Source organism: Planococcus citri, chromosome 1, assembly GCF_950023065.1.
Source record: "Planococcus citri chromosome 1, ihPlaCitr1.1, whole genome shotgun sequence".
Taxonomy (NCBI): Eukaryota; Metazoa; Arthropoda; class Insecta; order Hemiptera; family Pseudococcidae; genus Planococcus; species Planococcus citri.
Window position 1 is genome coordinate 81,581,906 of NC_088677.1, and position 15,844 is coordinate 81,597,749.

The following is a 15,844-nucleotide window of genomic DNA, read 5'->3' on the forward strand; positions in this document are numbered from 1 at the left end:
CTTAAAACAATCTTTTTTGGTCATTGCTTACGATTTTTTTTCGTATTCAAAATACAAATTCAACAATAATTTTTCTTAAAAGAAATATCACATCAAAATAATTACAAAAAGTAATCATAATTTTAAATTCTAAGACCGAAGCATGGAATATTCAACTTTTGGTTCGTAAATTACAATTTTTCCTTCTACAAAAACGAGAATGATTACTGATGAGCAGAGATTCTAGTCTAGATAATATGTAGAAGTGATAGAATGGTTTTGGCTTAGGTACTTTTTACATCACTTTTATGAATAGAATAAGGCTTTACCATGTGCTTCTAATAATGGTTAGATTATTCGATAAATTTCTCTTATACACACCTTAGTATAAAAATAAACTAGGATCAACTACTTCCAAATTGGATGATGTAACCTCTCCATCAGTGAACTTGATCTAAACATGCTTCATAAATGGATATTATTACTTACAGATTATGAATAATGTTGATATATATTTTTAAAAACTACTCTACTATTAAATCCATCATACTCATCGTCATCATTTAGCTTTAAAACTTTGGCAAAATAAGTTGATACTAGAAGTAATATCACTACTCGTTGTATTAGGCAAGGGGAAGCCGAAGTGGAACCGGCGATGAGCTACAATCGTCTTTCGTCTGGGTTTGGCGAAGTTGATCTGGACGCGGGGCTCAGCTACAATCGTATTTAGTCCGGCTTTGGCGAAGTTGATCTGTAAGCGGGGCAGGGGCTCAGCTACAATCGTATTTAGTCTGGGTATCTGGAATCGGGGCTCAGCTACAATCGTATTTAGTCTGGCTTTCTTGAAACAGGGTCCGTGGAATTCGTTCTTAAATACATCGTCACTCATTTTACGTTTCCTTGCCACGGATCGGTTCGTTCCATCAGAACGAACGTGCTCCATCTGCTTCGAATTCCATTCTCTATCAGCGACTCCATTCGCATTATACTGTTTGACGAACTCGGCACAGGGCATGGATTTGATGATCGGTTGATAAATATCGAAGACGTGCTTCATATACTTGTGAATATGGATACTGGATACTTTATCTTGGGCTCTTTTTCGATTATGGAGCAAAACCAGGTCATCGGAGCTCTCCGGGTACTTCTTGTACTCGGCGCAGTAAAGTGAGAAGATCCTGGCGTAGGATTCAGACTTGATATCGAAATCCCCGGCGCACTTTTTGGACGATTGTTTGGTCACCACGCATCTGGCGAAAGGACGTAAAGATCCTGGATTGATCTTCATATGGTAGACTTGTTGGGTTTCGGTTTCGTCGTCTTTTAAAATCACCCATTTGGGTCGAGGTAGTTTATCGCCGTTTAGATTGATTTTCTGGAAACGAGTCGAACCTGGTTTGAGCGATTTCCACATGGCTTGGACTACAGAAGGAGGGATACCGGAGACGAGATCTGGAGCTGGAAGCTCGGATGGTCGTTTACCAGATAGAAGGACGATTTTATCTTGCACGATGCAGTAGTTTTGATATCCGGCTCTGATGGTCAGCTCTAATTCGGTGGTTTTTGCGTGGCCTAGCATCGTGTTCCAGAGTTTCCATATCTTTAGACGGAAGTTGAGTCTTTTCTGAGTGACGTCGTCGATGGGGATTTTATCTTTGAGATTGGCATCGTTGAATAAATCCAGCAGCACTGAACCGAACGGGTAACGAAGCAGATTACGAGTAGAATTCGGAGCATGCATCGGAGCTACTAAGATAACGTACCATAAAGCAACGTACAATGGGACTCGATCGACTGGAAGAGCGATTCTGACGTGAAGAGTAAGATGGTATCGTAAAGTATCGTTCAAGATGTACTCTTTTAAGATGGCGTTGACCACAGGATGGAGTTTTTCTCGAGGCCAAGATACTTCTTCGTTACTCTGAACCGAAGAATCGATGTGTTTTTTGATCAAATACAACACTACCAACTGCCATATTACTTTGTTACCGTAGATCGTGTTACGTTTTTCAGTTTCGAAGAACGAGGCCAAAGCTCGAGAGTTGAAGTCGATCTCGTTCATGTTTGCAGGACCCAAGATGAAAGCTAGACAGTTGTCTCGAGTGTAAGGGGACTCAATGGTGCTCCCTTTGGTCAGTTCTTTGACCGTACTGATGGCCAATGGATACAGTTCGAATCGTTTCATCATCTGGGTACGAATATCTTCGTCTTGCAATACGAGGAATGGATTCTTGACGAAGGTCGAATCAGGTTTGAATAAAGCTGGTTGATTGAATTTCACCAAAACGCAGACTTTGCCATCGTCGATGTTCTCGAAAGTAATGCTGTCCTCGACTACGATAGTCTCGTCTTCGAATTTATAACCGGCTACGGCTTTGGACTTCTTGAGTACGGTGGATTTTAGATTATCTTTAGCTCTCGTATCGGATATCTTGATAGATGCGCATTTATCGAAACAAGCCATTATTTTATTCTTCCAGCTTTGAAATTCGGTATTCTCTACGGTGAACATTTTATCCTTGATGGCTTTCTCGAAACCGGCAGCGTCACCTTTGTCGAAATACTCCTTGGGATTGATTAGTTCACCTTCGTCCAACTCTTTGTATTTTTTATCCAGTTTAGCTTGCAAAATCTTACGCAGACGATCGAAAGCTTCGAAATCAGTCTTCTTCAAATCGGTCACACGTGAACATAGAAACGATACGAATTCCGACGTACAGATATCTTCGTAATTTTCCAATTCGGACACAATTGGGACCTTTTTAATTTCATCGGTATCGTTCACACTGAAGCAGAGTTCGGCCACTGATCCGAAAACAGCATTAAGGCCGAAATTCATCGCGTATTCGCTGCCTATATAATGAATAACGACTCTTTTCAACGTAGGAAAGGTGGATGTATGTAAGCACTCGACGGAATCGTTGATTTCCTCATCTGTAAGCTGGCCATCGGTGGTCAAATGCAATGTGAGTTCGGCACCTTTACCGTATTTCTGCTCGAGGTAATTTTTGCGGAAATTGGCTGAAATGTATTCGAGGAACGATCTCGGAGGTTTCTCACCGAACTGTCTGTTTTCGAGGACATCGTCGACCGGTATACATACGTCGCTCCAGGATAACAATGCGTCGTATTTTTTCGATTTGGCCAGTTTTTGTACCGAATCCCAGTACTCGGTGCAGCCGGAAGTAGAACTGCTCGCGTCGAAACAGAATATTTCCATTGTGGGGCCGAATGAAACGCACTCTTGGATGAATTTAACGCGAAAAGCACCAAATAATTTGATCGAATCGAAAATTACTAATTAGCAAACCGATTACCCGACTATTGCGATACGAAGCACGAAACAGTACAATGGAAATCAAGCAGATGCCAGCGGAATTGGATGATGCAAGGTTATGAAATATTTTCCAAGTAGCTGAACGAAACACTGACTAGAAGGTATCGAATCGGAAGATGAAATCACAATTCACATTCACAAATTTATATTCGGTTTTTGAAAAATCATAATTCGTAAATTGGTAGATAAATTCCAAAATTACAATAATTTGATATTTCATTGATATATTATTTATTTATATTTATTTATTTATTATTTATTTATTAACGGATTCCAGGATTCCTAGATCCTGTCTGCCTGCCTAGCTAAATCCAATTTTTAACCTATTGCCAGTGTTTGTCTGAAAAATCACTAGGAGTGCTAAGTGCCAACTGGTGTGCTCATTGCTTTATTTTATTTTTCATAATTAATTAATCCCTTCCTGTTCGCCTCTTACCCTCAAAAATCAAATAATGCAGGTCATTTCTTCAAAAAGTATATGAAAAAGTGTTTCAAAATGATCGCTCAGAGCCTCAGACGCTCAGAGATCATTATTTTTTAAAAATATTCACGAACGAAAAAATTAAAAAATTTACCTACCAATTTTTTCATCACATTTCCGTTAATAAAATCAATTTTGATTTGATCAAACTTCGATAGGATTAAAAAAATTATTCGGCAAATGGATTCACTGAGCTGAGACAATGGCCCGAATTCATTATAGTCATTATCCAAGTGCTTTTTTGCCCAAATACATACATATCAAAAAAATCAACTTCATCAACATTTCTGTCATTTCAGGTACTGGTTCGTTTTACGTTTAAAATTATTGTTCAAAAGTTTTGTTTTGCTACCAAAATTGCCGAAAATACTTACAAGGGAACCTCTTGAGGTGTCACACTTCGATTTGAACACTGAACAGGACCGCGATTTTTGGAAAGAGCATATGTAGTCTAAAAAACCCCAAAACCAAATTTTCAAATGTCCAAGTTCATTTTTCGATTTTTGGCGAATTTTTGAAAATTCAAAATTGACTGTTTTTGGCGATTTATGCTTTTTTTCTATAAGTACGAACTTGATCAATAAAAATGGTAAAAATAAGTCCCAAAACTGATATTAATTACTCAAATCCAAATTTCACCATTTCCAGCCATTCTGGAGCCTCCAGCGCGATTTTTCAATTTCTCCAGAATTTTGAATTTGCTCCAGAAGGCTTGAATATGAGGTTGGGCAGCTAAAAATCGAGTTGTATATTACAATCGACCTGCTTAACGGGTTTATTCACATTTGAGCCGATTTTGAAAGTGACACCTCAAAAGTGGCTTTTTGACCAGCTTTTTTTAAAAAATTGAAAAATCCAAAAAATCAAAAGATTAACCGTTTGAGAGGAAAGTTTTGAAATTTGCGCGAATCGCTGTATATTGTTCAAAACTAACCCTGCAAATCCAAATTTCACAATTTCCAGCCATTCTGGAGCCTCCAGCGCTATTTTTCAATTTTTCCAGAATTTTGAATTTGCTCCAGAAGGCGTGAATATGCAGTTGAGTTGGGTAGCTAAAAATCGAGTTGCATATTACACTCGACCTGTTTAACGAGTTTATCCACATTTGAGCCTATTTTGAGAGTGACACTTCAAAAGAGGCTTTTTGACCAGCTTTTTTCAGAAAATTGAAAAATCCAAAAAAATCAAAAGATAACCGTTTGTTTGGAAATGTTTGAAATTTGCGCGAATCGCTGTATTTCTTCAAGAACTAACCCCCGGAGCGCAAATTCTACTATTTCCAGCCGTTTTGGAGCGACAGTGACACCTCAAAAAACCACTCTTGAGATGTCACTCTCAAAATCGGCTCAAATGTGGATAAACTCGTTAAAGAGGTCGAGTGTAATAAACAACTCGATTTTTAGCTGCCCAACTGCATATTCACGCCTTCTGGAGCAAATTCAAAATTTTGGAGAAATTTAAAAATCGCGCTGGAGGCTCCAGAATGGCTGGAAATAGTAAAATTTGGATTTGGAGGGGGGGTCAAGTTTGGACAAAAGACAGCGATTCGCGTGAATTTCGAAAATATCCACACAATCGGAAAACTTTTGATTTTTCTGATTTTTTAATTTTTTGAAAAAAGCTGGTCAAAAAGCCACTTTTGATGTGTCACTCCCAAAATCGGCTCAAATATAGATAAACTCGTTAAATAGGTCGAGTGTAATATACAACTCGACTTTTAGCTGCCCAACTGCATATTCACGCCTTCTGGAGCAAATTCAAAATTCTGGAGAAATTGAAAAATCGCGCTGGAGGCTCCAGAATGGCTGGAAATGGTGAAATTTGGATTTTGGGGGTTAATTTTGGCCAAAATACAGCGAATCGCGTGAATTTCAAAAATTTCTACATAAACGGGAAACTTTTGAGTTTTTGGATTTTTAAATTTTTTTTAAAAAAAGCTGGTCAAAAAGCCACTTCTGAGGTGTCACTTTCAAAATCGGCTCAAATGTAGATAAACTCGTTAAGCAGGCCGAGTGTAATATACAACTCCATTTATAGCTGCCCAACTTCATATTCACGGCCTTCTGGAGCAAATTCAAAATCCTGGAGAAATTGAAAAATCGCGCTGGAGGCTCCAGAATGGCTGGAAATGGTGAAATTTGGATTTTGGGGATTAGTTTTGGTCAAAATACAGCGAATCGCGTGAATTTTAAAAATTTCCACACGAACGGGAAACTTTTGATTTTTTGGATTTTTTAATTTTGAAAAAAGCTGGTCAAAAAAAGCCACTTTTGAGGTGTCACTCTCAAAATCGGCTCAAATGTGGATAAACTCGTTAAACAGGTCGAGTGTAATATACAGCTCGATTTTTAGCTGCCCAACTTCATATTTACGCCTTCTGGAGCAAATTCAAAATTCTGGAGAAATTGAAAAATCGCGCTGATGGCTCCAGAATGGCTGGAAATGGTGAAATTTGGATTTGGATAATTAATATTAGTTTTGAGACTTATTTTTATCATTTTTATTGATCAAGTACGTACTTTTTTAAAAAAAAAGCATAAATTGCCAAAAACAGTCAATTTTGAATTTTTTAAAAATTTGCCAAAAATCGAAAAATTAACTTGAGCAACTGAAAATTTGGTTTTGGGGGTTTTAGACTATGCTCTTTCCAAAAATCGCGGTCCCGTTCAATTCGGAGTGTGACACCTCAAGAATTTCACTTGTATGGATTTCTTGCAATTTTGGTAGCAAAACAAAACTTTTGGCTATTTTTACAAAAAAGCAGATTTTTTTCCATACAAAAAAACAAAAGTTTTGGGAAATTTTGACCAAAAAAATGTTTTTTTTTTGCAATTTACTCGAGCAAAATAAGACTCCGTAATTTTGGTTTAAAAAACCATCTCTTTTTCAGTTTTTACAAAAAATTACTACTTTTCACAGTTTTGCTGACGAAAAACGTCAATTTTTTTACCACCTAGTTAATTTTGATAAAATTTGCAATTTTACAAAAAGAGCAGAGATATTTTGGGACAGCGAACACACCATTCGTGGAAATTGTGACCAAAAAAAGTGGTTTCCTGCGATTTCAGTAAAAAAAAAACTGACTTTTTGACCAAAAAAAAAACAGGCATTTTTTACAATTTTGATAAAAGTATATTTTCTTTTATAATTTTTACAAAAACGTGAAATTTTTCGCCATTTTACGACTAAAAATTCACGTTTTCTGGAAATTTTTATCAAAAGAAAAGTTTTTTCTGGATATTAATCAGTCGAAAAAAAAAGGAATTTATTGAAATTTTGAGAAACAATTGAAGAGCTTTTCTACTCTTTCGTAAGTATTTACATGAATTTCATGTAGGTAAATACTTACGAAAGAGTAGAATTTTTCAAAATTTTCAACAAAAAAAGTGGCACTTTTGATGTGGAAAAATTGTTTTTTTTCTTTTTTTTTTTTGCAATTTTGGCACAAAAATCAGACCTTTTGGCGAGAAAAAATAAGTGCCTCTACTTATACTTACTTTTTGTTTCTTTCGATTTTGAGCACCAAAAAAATACAAAAAAAGTATATCTTACAATTTCTACAAAAAACTACCTACTTCATGGGATTTTTTAATTTTTTGCTATATTTTGACTAGAAAGGTGAGATTTTTTTGGTACAATGTAATTTTTGTAAAACTGATATTTACTTATTTTAAAATTATGGCACCGAAACCGAATGCAGATTGTTTTTGACCAATTACCGAAAAAAAAGCAAGACTTTCTGAGAATTGTCACTAAAATGAAGGTTTTTTTTGTTGGTAATTTTGATTGAAAAAGATCAAAAGAACGAGTCATGCCGATAATTTTGACATTTGTGGAAATTTCATGTTTCAAAAATCTGCCGGAGGCTCCAGAACCGCTCAAAACGGGTTGAAAGCATTTTGGCAGGTCAAAACTATGGCATATTTCAAATTTCAGCTTTCTTGGTCAATTTGATGAAATTTTGATATTTTTTCTCACTTTTGACATAAATTTAATTTTTAAAATTTTACTCTCGCTCGCTTCGTTTGTGACAATTATAATTTTATTGTGAGAAATTTTTTTAAGGAAATGTTGATAGGTAGCCTTTCGCTCAAACAAATATGCTTTTAAGTTAGGTATGTATCAATGAATCAATATATTGGCTCCTTGAAGGCGTTTTAAATCTTGCTGCAATTTTTAATTCAGTTTTCATCACATTTTTGAATATTTCTGAGGTTCCCTTTTTTTTTTTTTTGCCAAGATCAACGATTTTATTATGAATTCTTATCTGATAGAAATTTTCAGAGAAATATTTATGCATATTTTAGGTATACAATTTGTTATCTACGTTCTAATAGTTCTTTTTGAAGTTTAATAATTTTTTAAAAAGTTCAATTGTATAAACTTGGTAGCGATATAATGAATAATTCTTGAAAAAATAATCTCAATGTGTCATGATTCAAAATGAAAAATATTTCTCGAAAATCAACGTTATACCCGAAGCAGTGAGCAGCTTATTGCGTTGTTTTGCTCATAGCTATAATCAGACGTAATTTACGAAGTAGGTATATGTATTTATTAATGATTTATTGGTAGAAATTGAATTAAATTGAAAAACTCGTGAACTACGGTTGCGTATTTATATTCAATATTGCCATTCTATTATAAAAAATTTTGCCTGGACAGGGATTTGAACCCTGGACCCCTAGGTCAGGAAACGAGCTTCGGTACCCGGAGTACCTATACGGTCATTTCTTTTCAAATAGAAATCTATATTCGTTCCTAGTGCTCTGCCAACTGAGCTACCCAGGCTTCAACGTACACCAGACAGTATTCGCTTTACATACATTTTATTGTTTCGACCTTTGGTCAAATGAATATTTGTATGTTTTTAAGTATTGATGTGTTGCCTCCTTGAAGGTGTTTCAAGTCTTGCTGCAATTTTTAATTCAATTTTCATCACATTTTTGAATTTTTCTGTTTTTTTTTTTTTTTTTTTTTTTTGTTAAAATAACGATTTTTATTTTTAAATAAATCAATTCTTACCTGACATAAATTTTCAGAGAAATATTTGTGCATATTTTAGGTAGGTATACCTACAATTTTTTATTTACGTTCTGCTTTCTATGTCAATTTGGTGAAATTTTGATTTTTTTCTCATTTTTTTGACATGAATTTAATTTTTAAAATTTTTCCTTCGCTCGCTTTGTTTGTGGCAATTAGAATTTTATATTGAGACATTTTCCAAGGAAATGTTGGTAGAGGTAACCTTTGGTCAAATGAATGTTTGTATGTTTTTAAGTATTAATGTGTTGGCTCCTTGAAGGTGTTTTAAGTCTTGCTGCAATTTTTTATTCAGTTTTCATCACATTTTTGAATTTTTCTGGGGTTTGCTTTTTTTTTTGTTGCAAAAATAACGTTTTTTATTTTTAAATAAATCAATTCTTACCTGACGTAAATTTTCAGAGAAATATTTGTGCAGATTTTAGGTAGGTATACAATTTTTTATTCACGTTCTAATGGTTTTTTTCGCAGTTTTATAATTTTTTAAATAAGTAGTTCAATTGCATAATTTCGTAGAAATAATACGAACAGTTGTTGAAAAAATAATCTCAACGTGTGATGATTCAAGATGAAAAATATTAAATTTCTCGAAAAACAACGTTATACCCAAGGAAGTGAGCAGCTTACTGCGTTGTTTTGATAATAGCTAATCAGACGTGATACGTGATTTACGAACTTACGAAGTGTATTTATTAATGATTTAATGCTAGAAATTGAATTAAATTGAAAAATTCGTTAATTACAGTTGTGTATTTACATTTTACTGTCTCATTCTACTAAAAAAAAAATTTGCCTGGACAGGGATTTGAACCCTGGACCCCTAGGTCAGGAAACGAGGTTTGGTACCGAAGTACCGATTTCATGAATATAAATTTTCATTTGAAACATTTGTTCGTTCCTAGTGCTCTACCAACTGAGCTACCCAGGCTTCAGCATAGAGTAGGCAGTATTCGCTTTACATGCAGTTTATTGTTTCGAAAATTGCATCATACGAGTATGCATTCATTTCAAGGGAATTTTCATCGCATTTGCACATGATCTTAATTAAATGAAATAAAACCGAAACGTTTTGTTGCCTATTCAAGATTTCGTTGCGGTGAATCGTCGAGGTGGATCTTTGCTGGAGAAAATTTTAGATTTGAACCGGTATGAAAAGATTTTGAAAGTACCTATGTGCCTGAATTTGAGATTTAGATTTTTACTTACTCAAAGATTTTTTTATCACCAAGTTCTAAAATTCGCCGAAAGATCTAAAACAGTTCAAACTTCAAAACCACGAATAATCGACCCAAAAGGTATGAAAATAGGGTTAACTCAATTTTTAAAAATAAGAAATAGGCAAAATTTGTATTAAAAAAAAAAAAATCATCCAATAAATCGAAAAACGAATTTCAGCGTTTGAAATTTCTTGTACTTAGTTGGTAAAATATTTTTAGTTACTTTCAAAATTGTAATCCGACCTTTCCATGCTCCATTTCCATCGTCGATTCTCAGAAACCGATGATAAGTAAAATTTTTAAACCATTTCTTGAAAAATTGCTCAGAGCAGATGCTGCCTAATTTCTGTTTCATTCTCCTGAATTCTTTTTAATCGATTTTGATTTTGAATTATGAAGTACACCATACAAATCTTTTGAAAGGATCATATCAGTATGGCAAAATTAGTGTAACAGAGTTCGCAGAAATTCAGAAACAAATGAAAAAATTTCTTCGTTGAAATTCTGCTCGAGTGTTTTTTTTTCTATTGATGAAGAAAATCAGAACTTTATTTGATGATTTTTGAACTCGTTTGTTTTGCATTGATTTCTATTCTTTGTTCTGATGAAGAGTGAGGGAGGGAAAAAATGCTCAATGAATTAAAAATCAACGGTGAATCTTTATTATCAAAAATAACGAAGTACTTACCTACATAATACGTATGAAAATAATATTACAAAAAAAAAATAACAAATTTGTACATAGGCTATTACGATTCTCAACAAACTAGAAAATAACTTTTTTTTTAAAAAAAAAAGTAATCATAAAAATATACGATACCAAAATATCACTTACAAGATATAAATTCTTCTAAATTTGATTAAAAAAATATCAAGGAACTTATTTATTAACACACAATATTATCAAAAATAGTCATTGCAAAAAACAAAACGTAACACTCTAAAGTACCTAATACGAAAGTTTTTTACAAAAATTATAAACGAAGAATCTTATCGATAATTTTAACACCTTTAACGATTATAAAAATAAGATGAAATAGATCAGATCATAAAAATTAACGTTAAAAAAATTACCTAAACGTAAATTCTTCTAAATTGGAGTTAAAAAAATGAAAAATAAATACCACGAAACTAAAAATAACCGGCTTGTTGGGATAAAATTTAATTAGAATAAAATATCGTTTAAAAATCTTTCATCAAAAATTACGAAACATTTTAAAATATTGCAAAAAAAAAAAACCAATCACTCATCAGATCCAACGAACTGAGTCATCAGCAAATTTTTTTTTTCAAAAATAATGAACGAAGAATAAACTTATCGATAAATTACTTCAGCACCTGAAACGACTCGTGTAACGATTACGAAACCCAGAAAAGAAAATATAGATCATAAAAATACACGATAAAAAAATGAAAAATAAATAGGTACTTCTAAATTAAATCCATTTTTCTTATCCTTCTAATTGATCAGGAGAGTAAAAAAAAACAGTAAAATAAACGTAATTAGTCAGTTAAACGAAGTAAAAATCACTCGTTTCAAACTCAATCATATTTCGATATCGATAATATTACTTCTTCGCACGATTACGACGAAAAGGACGCAGAGGAGCTTTTTTACCACGAATCGCCGGAACCTTTTTACGATTCTTCGTAGCCACCGCTGCTGGTTTCTTATTTTTCGACGTACTTGGCTGTACCGGTTCTTTCTTCGGTTTATCTTCACGATCACCGTAGGCATTATATTTCTTAACGAATTCTGCACAGGACATAGTTTGTACGATGGGTTGATAAATATCGAACACATGTTTCATATACTTTGCGATGAACACACTGGATACGTTATCTTTAGCTCGTTTTCGATTATGGAACAATACAAGTTGATCGGAGCTTTCGGGATATTTTTTGTACTTGGCACAATACAGCGAGAAGATCCTGGCGTAGGATTCGGATTTGATATCGAATCTACCGTAGCATTCGACGATTGGTTTATCAGTCACAGGACATGTGACGATAGGACGTAAAGTATCAGGATCGATTTGAGTATGGAAGACTTCTTCGCGTTCGGTTTTATCTCTTTTTAGAATCACCCATTTGGGACGAGGTAGATTATTACCATCTTGATTGATTTTCTGGAAACGAGTCGACTTCGAAGTTAAAGAATCCCACATGACTTTGACTACCGAAGGAGGGATACCAGAGACGAGATCTGGAGCTGGTAACTCGGTCGGTTTGTGACCGGACAGAAGGACTATTTTATCTTGTACGATGCAGTAGTTTTGGTAGCTAGCTCGAACGGTTAGTTCTAGTTCGCGATCTTTTTTATGACCCAGGATCGAGTTCCATAATTTCCACAGCTTTATTCGGAAATTTAATCGTTTTCTGATCACATCGTCGATGGGTATTTTGTCTTCGAGATTGGCATCGTTGAGTAAATCCAGGAGTACGGTACCAGAAGGGTAACGAAGCAGATTACGAGTGGAATTGGGAGCGTACATCGGAGCTACTAAGATAACGTACCATAAAGCAACGTACAATGGGACTCGATCGACTGGAAGAGCGATTCTGACGTGCAGAGTGAGATGATAACGTAAAGTATCGTTCATAATGTACTCTTTGAGAATGGCGTTGATCAAAGGATGGAGTTCGTCTCGAGGCCAAGCTACGCTTTCGTTACTCTGAACCGAAGAATCGATGTGTTTTTTGAGCAAATACAACACGACCAACTGCCAGATGACTTTGTTACCGAAGATCGTGTTTCGTTTTTCACTTTCGAAGAACGAAGCCAAAGCTTGAGAGTTGAAATTGATCTCGTTCATGTTGGCAGGACCCAAGATGAAAGCTCGACACTGGTCTCGAGTAAAAGGTGACTCGGTGGTGCTACCTTTGGTCAGTTCTTTGACCGTGTTGACTGATAAAGGATGTAGCTCGAATCGTTTTATCATCTGCGAACGAATATCATCATCTTGGAATATGAGGAATGGATTCTTTACGTAGGTCGAATCAGGCTTGAATAAAGCTGGCTGGTTGAATTTGACCAGAACGCAGATTTTACCTTCGTCGATGTTCTCGAAAGTGATACTGTCTTCGACGACCGTAGTCTCGTCTTCGAACTTATAACCGGCTACGACTTTGGGCTTCTTGAGTACGGTGGATTTTAGGTCAGCTTTAGCTCTCGTATCTGATATCTTGATCGATGCGCATTTATCGAAACAAGTCATAATCTTATTCTTCCAGCTTTGAAATTCGGTATTCTCTACGGTGAACATTTTAGCTTTGATTGCTTTCTCGAGACCGGCAGCGTCACCTTTATCGAAATACTGCTTCGGAGATAGAGGTTTACTTTCGGGCAACTCTTTGTATTTTTTATCCAGTTTAGCTTGCAAAGTCTTACGTAGACGAGTAAAAGCGTCGAAATCAGTCTTCTTCAGATCGGTTACACGTGAACATAGAAACGATACGAACTCCGGTGTGAAGATATCTTCGTAGTTTTCCAGTTCGGCTACCGATGGAACCTTTTTAGTAGCACTTGTATCGTTAATACTGTACAGTAACTCGGAGACTGATCCGAAAATAGCGTTTAGACCGAAATTCATCTCGCTTTCGTGACCGATGTAATGAATGGTGACGGTTTTCAACGTAGGAAAATTGGGTTTAGTTAGATACTCGGCACAGGTAGAGATATCCCAGTCACCTATTTCGCCATCTGTCGTCACTTGTAAAGTGACTTCGGCTCCTTTACCGAATTTCTCTTCGACGTAATCTTTATTGAACTCGTTTACGATGTAGTTGATAAATGTACTGGGAGATGTTCCTCCGGTTCCTCTGGTACCGAGATTATTCTCTTGTACTCTAGTACAGCTAGAATTCCACGATAATAAAGCGTCGAATTTATTCGACTGGATCAAGTTTTCCACCGCTGCCCAGTATTTCGTACATCCTGAAGTGGAACCGCTCGAATCGAAGCATAAGATCTCCATTCTGATGCGAAAAATAAGGAAAGGCACACGTGAGATGAATAATTATCGCGATCACGAAGCACTAATTCAACTTTTTTGACCGTAAGCTCGAAGCTCAATGACTCTGGATGTACGTAATGTTATGAAATGATCGAGATAAAATTAGATGACGAAATAATTCGGCCGGTGAATAGCGAATCGATTAGTCATCCTCGGTGTGGCCATGAACTACTACTAACAAACAAAACACACATAAACATCTGTCAGTGGTAGAAGTAGAACTTAGAACAGCAGCTGAGCAATCAGGAAATAAATTCATACTCACAATTTGCGTTGAGTTAATCTTGAGTTGAGTAGTAGACATTACAATGCAGTAAAAGTAAATTGTCGGAACCTGAAACTTCGAAAATTATCCAACTTTAAACTTTTATCAATCTACCTCTATTGCATGTTTTCAGTTATCAGTCACCGTCACCATTTTGCCGGCCCCTCCGACCCTCCACCTCCTATTCCTTCCTATGCTATCAGCTCTCAGCTCACAGCTGTGTGCAATTACTCGTGGATTTTATTTTTTTCCAAATGACCGGGCACATGTTGAACTCTCATCAGTTCGTTCCTATTCTTCGAAAATTCGTCAATTATTCCTGCATATTGCACCATTTCACGTAATTAACAGCCCCATTACTGTTCCCCTCACCGATCATTTCGCATGAGATCCTAACCCAATCAATGTCAATGGCCTCAAAATCTTACCGATCGAAACTCGAGTAAAAGAGAATTTCGCATTTTGGCGAATTCTTAAAAATCAAAATTTGGGTCTAAATTAGGAATAAAAATCTGAATTTCTTCGAATTGTGTTATAGTCCGGCATATGACAATAGGAGTAATTGCACCCCCCCCCCCCGTCGATCCTCCGGGACAACTTTTTTCTTGAAGGGGACATCCTAAAGAACATTTTAAAGCAAACTTGCCAAAAAAAAAAGGTTGGCTTTACTTACAAAATGGCGGCCATTTTGATTGACAGGTCAGCCGAATTCGCAGATTTTGCGTTTTAACATAGGACTTGCACGAACTTTTTCAAACTTTACAAAGGTAGATCGAAAGATCATGCAAAAAATTTATCACCTGTCAAAATTTCAAGTGCTAAAGTGCGTTTTTCGATTTTTGGTGAATTTTTGAAAATCGAATTTAGGCCAAAAATGAGGGAAAAACCAAAATTTTACCAAATTGACCAAGAAAGCTGAAATTTGGGATATACCCTATTTTCGATATGCCAAATCGATTGGAAACGGTTTCAACCCGTTTTGAGCAGTTCTGGAGCCTCCAGCAGATTTTTGAAACTCGAAATTCCCACAAAATTCCATCAAATTGGAGTTGTAAAGCTAAAATTTATTCTGAAAACTGATTTCAATACGCTACGAAGTACTGCTGGTGAATTTCAAGTCGTTTTGGAGCCTTCAGAGACTTTTTTTGAAAATTCCTGATGCCTCCAGCAGATTTTTGAAACTTTAAATTTTCACAAAATTTCATCAAATGGAAATGGAAAGTTGAAATTTACTCTATAGTCCAATTTCAATACCCTCTGAAGACGACTTCAGGTGGGTTCAAGTAATTTTAGGGCCTCCAGCGACTTTTTTTGAAAATTACTGGAGCCTCCAGCAGATTTTTGAAACTTTAAATTTTCACAAAATTTCATCAAATGGAGATGGAAAGCTGAAATTTATTCTACACTCCAATTTTAACACCCTCTGAAGACGACTTCAGGTGGGTTCAAGTCATTTTAGAGCCTCCAGTGACTTTTTTGAAAATTACTGGAGCCTCCAGTAGATTT

The 15,844-nt window shown here is 35.5% G+C and overlaps 1 protein-coding gene and 2 non-coding genes across 4 annotated transcripts; all 3 read right to left on the reverse strand.

Moving 5' to 3' along the window:
- Positions 1-8,451: 8,451 nt before the first annotated feature.
- Positions 8,452-8,588, reverse strand: TRNAS-CGA (transfer RNA serine (anticodon CGA)). The gene is made up of 2 exons: positions 8,552-8,588; positions 8,452-8,487 (listed from the first exon to the last, which is right to left on the reverse strand). It is a non-coding gene; the product is annotated as a tRNA-Ser (tRNA).
- Positions 8,589-9,630: 1,042 nt separating this feature from the next.
- Positions 9,631-9,768, reverse strand: TRNAS-CGA (transfer RNA serine (anticodon CGA)). Its single transcript has 2 exons — positions 9,732-9,768; positions 9,631-9,666 (listed from the first exon to the last, which is right to left on the reverse strand). It is a non-coding gene; the product is annotated as a tRNA-Ser (tRNA).
- A 928-nt stretch (positions 9,769-10,696) lies between these two features.
- Positions 10,697-14,470, reverse strand: LOC135837567 (uncharacterized). 2 transcript variants are annotated; one of them, XM_065352890.1, is made up of 2 exons: positions 14,339-14,470; positions 10,697-14,247 (listed from the first exon to the last, which is right to left on the reverse strand). In XM_065352890.1, the coding sequence occupies exon 2, from the start codon at positions 14,032-14,034 to the stop codon at positions 11,626-11,628; it is 2,409 nt and encodes an 802-aa protein (XP_065208962.1). In that variant the 5' UTR covers positions 14,035-14,247; positions 14,339-14,470; the 3' UTR covers positions 10,697-11,625. The 2 variants fall into 2 exon arrangements, with proteins under 2 accessions (XP_065208962.1, XP_065208970.1); XM_065352898.1 differs by having other exon boundaries at positions 10,697-14,244; positions 14,339-14,466.
- Between the last annotated feature and the right edge of the window lie 1,374 nt (positions 14,471-15,844).

Excerpts from the sequence above, each read along its gene's own strand:
- LOC135837567 (XM_065352890.1), bottom strand. The coding sequence starts at position 14,034 with ATGGAGATCTTATGCTTCGATTCGAGCGGTTCCACTTCAGGATGTACG.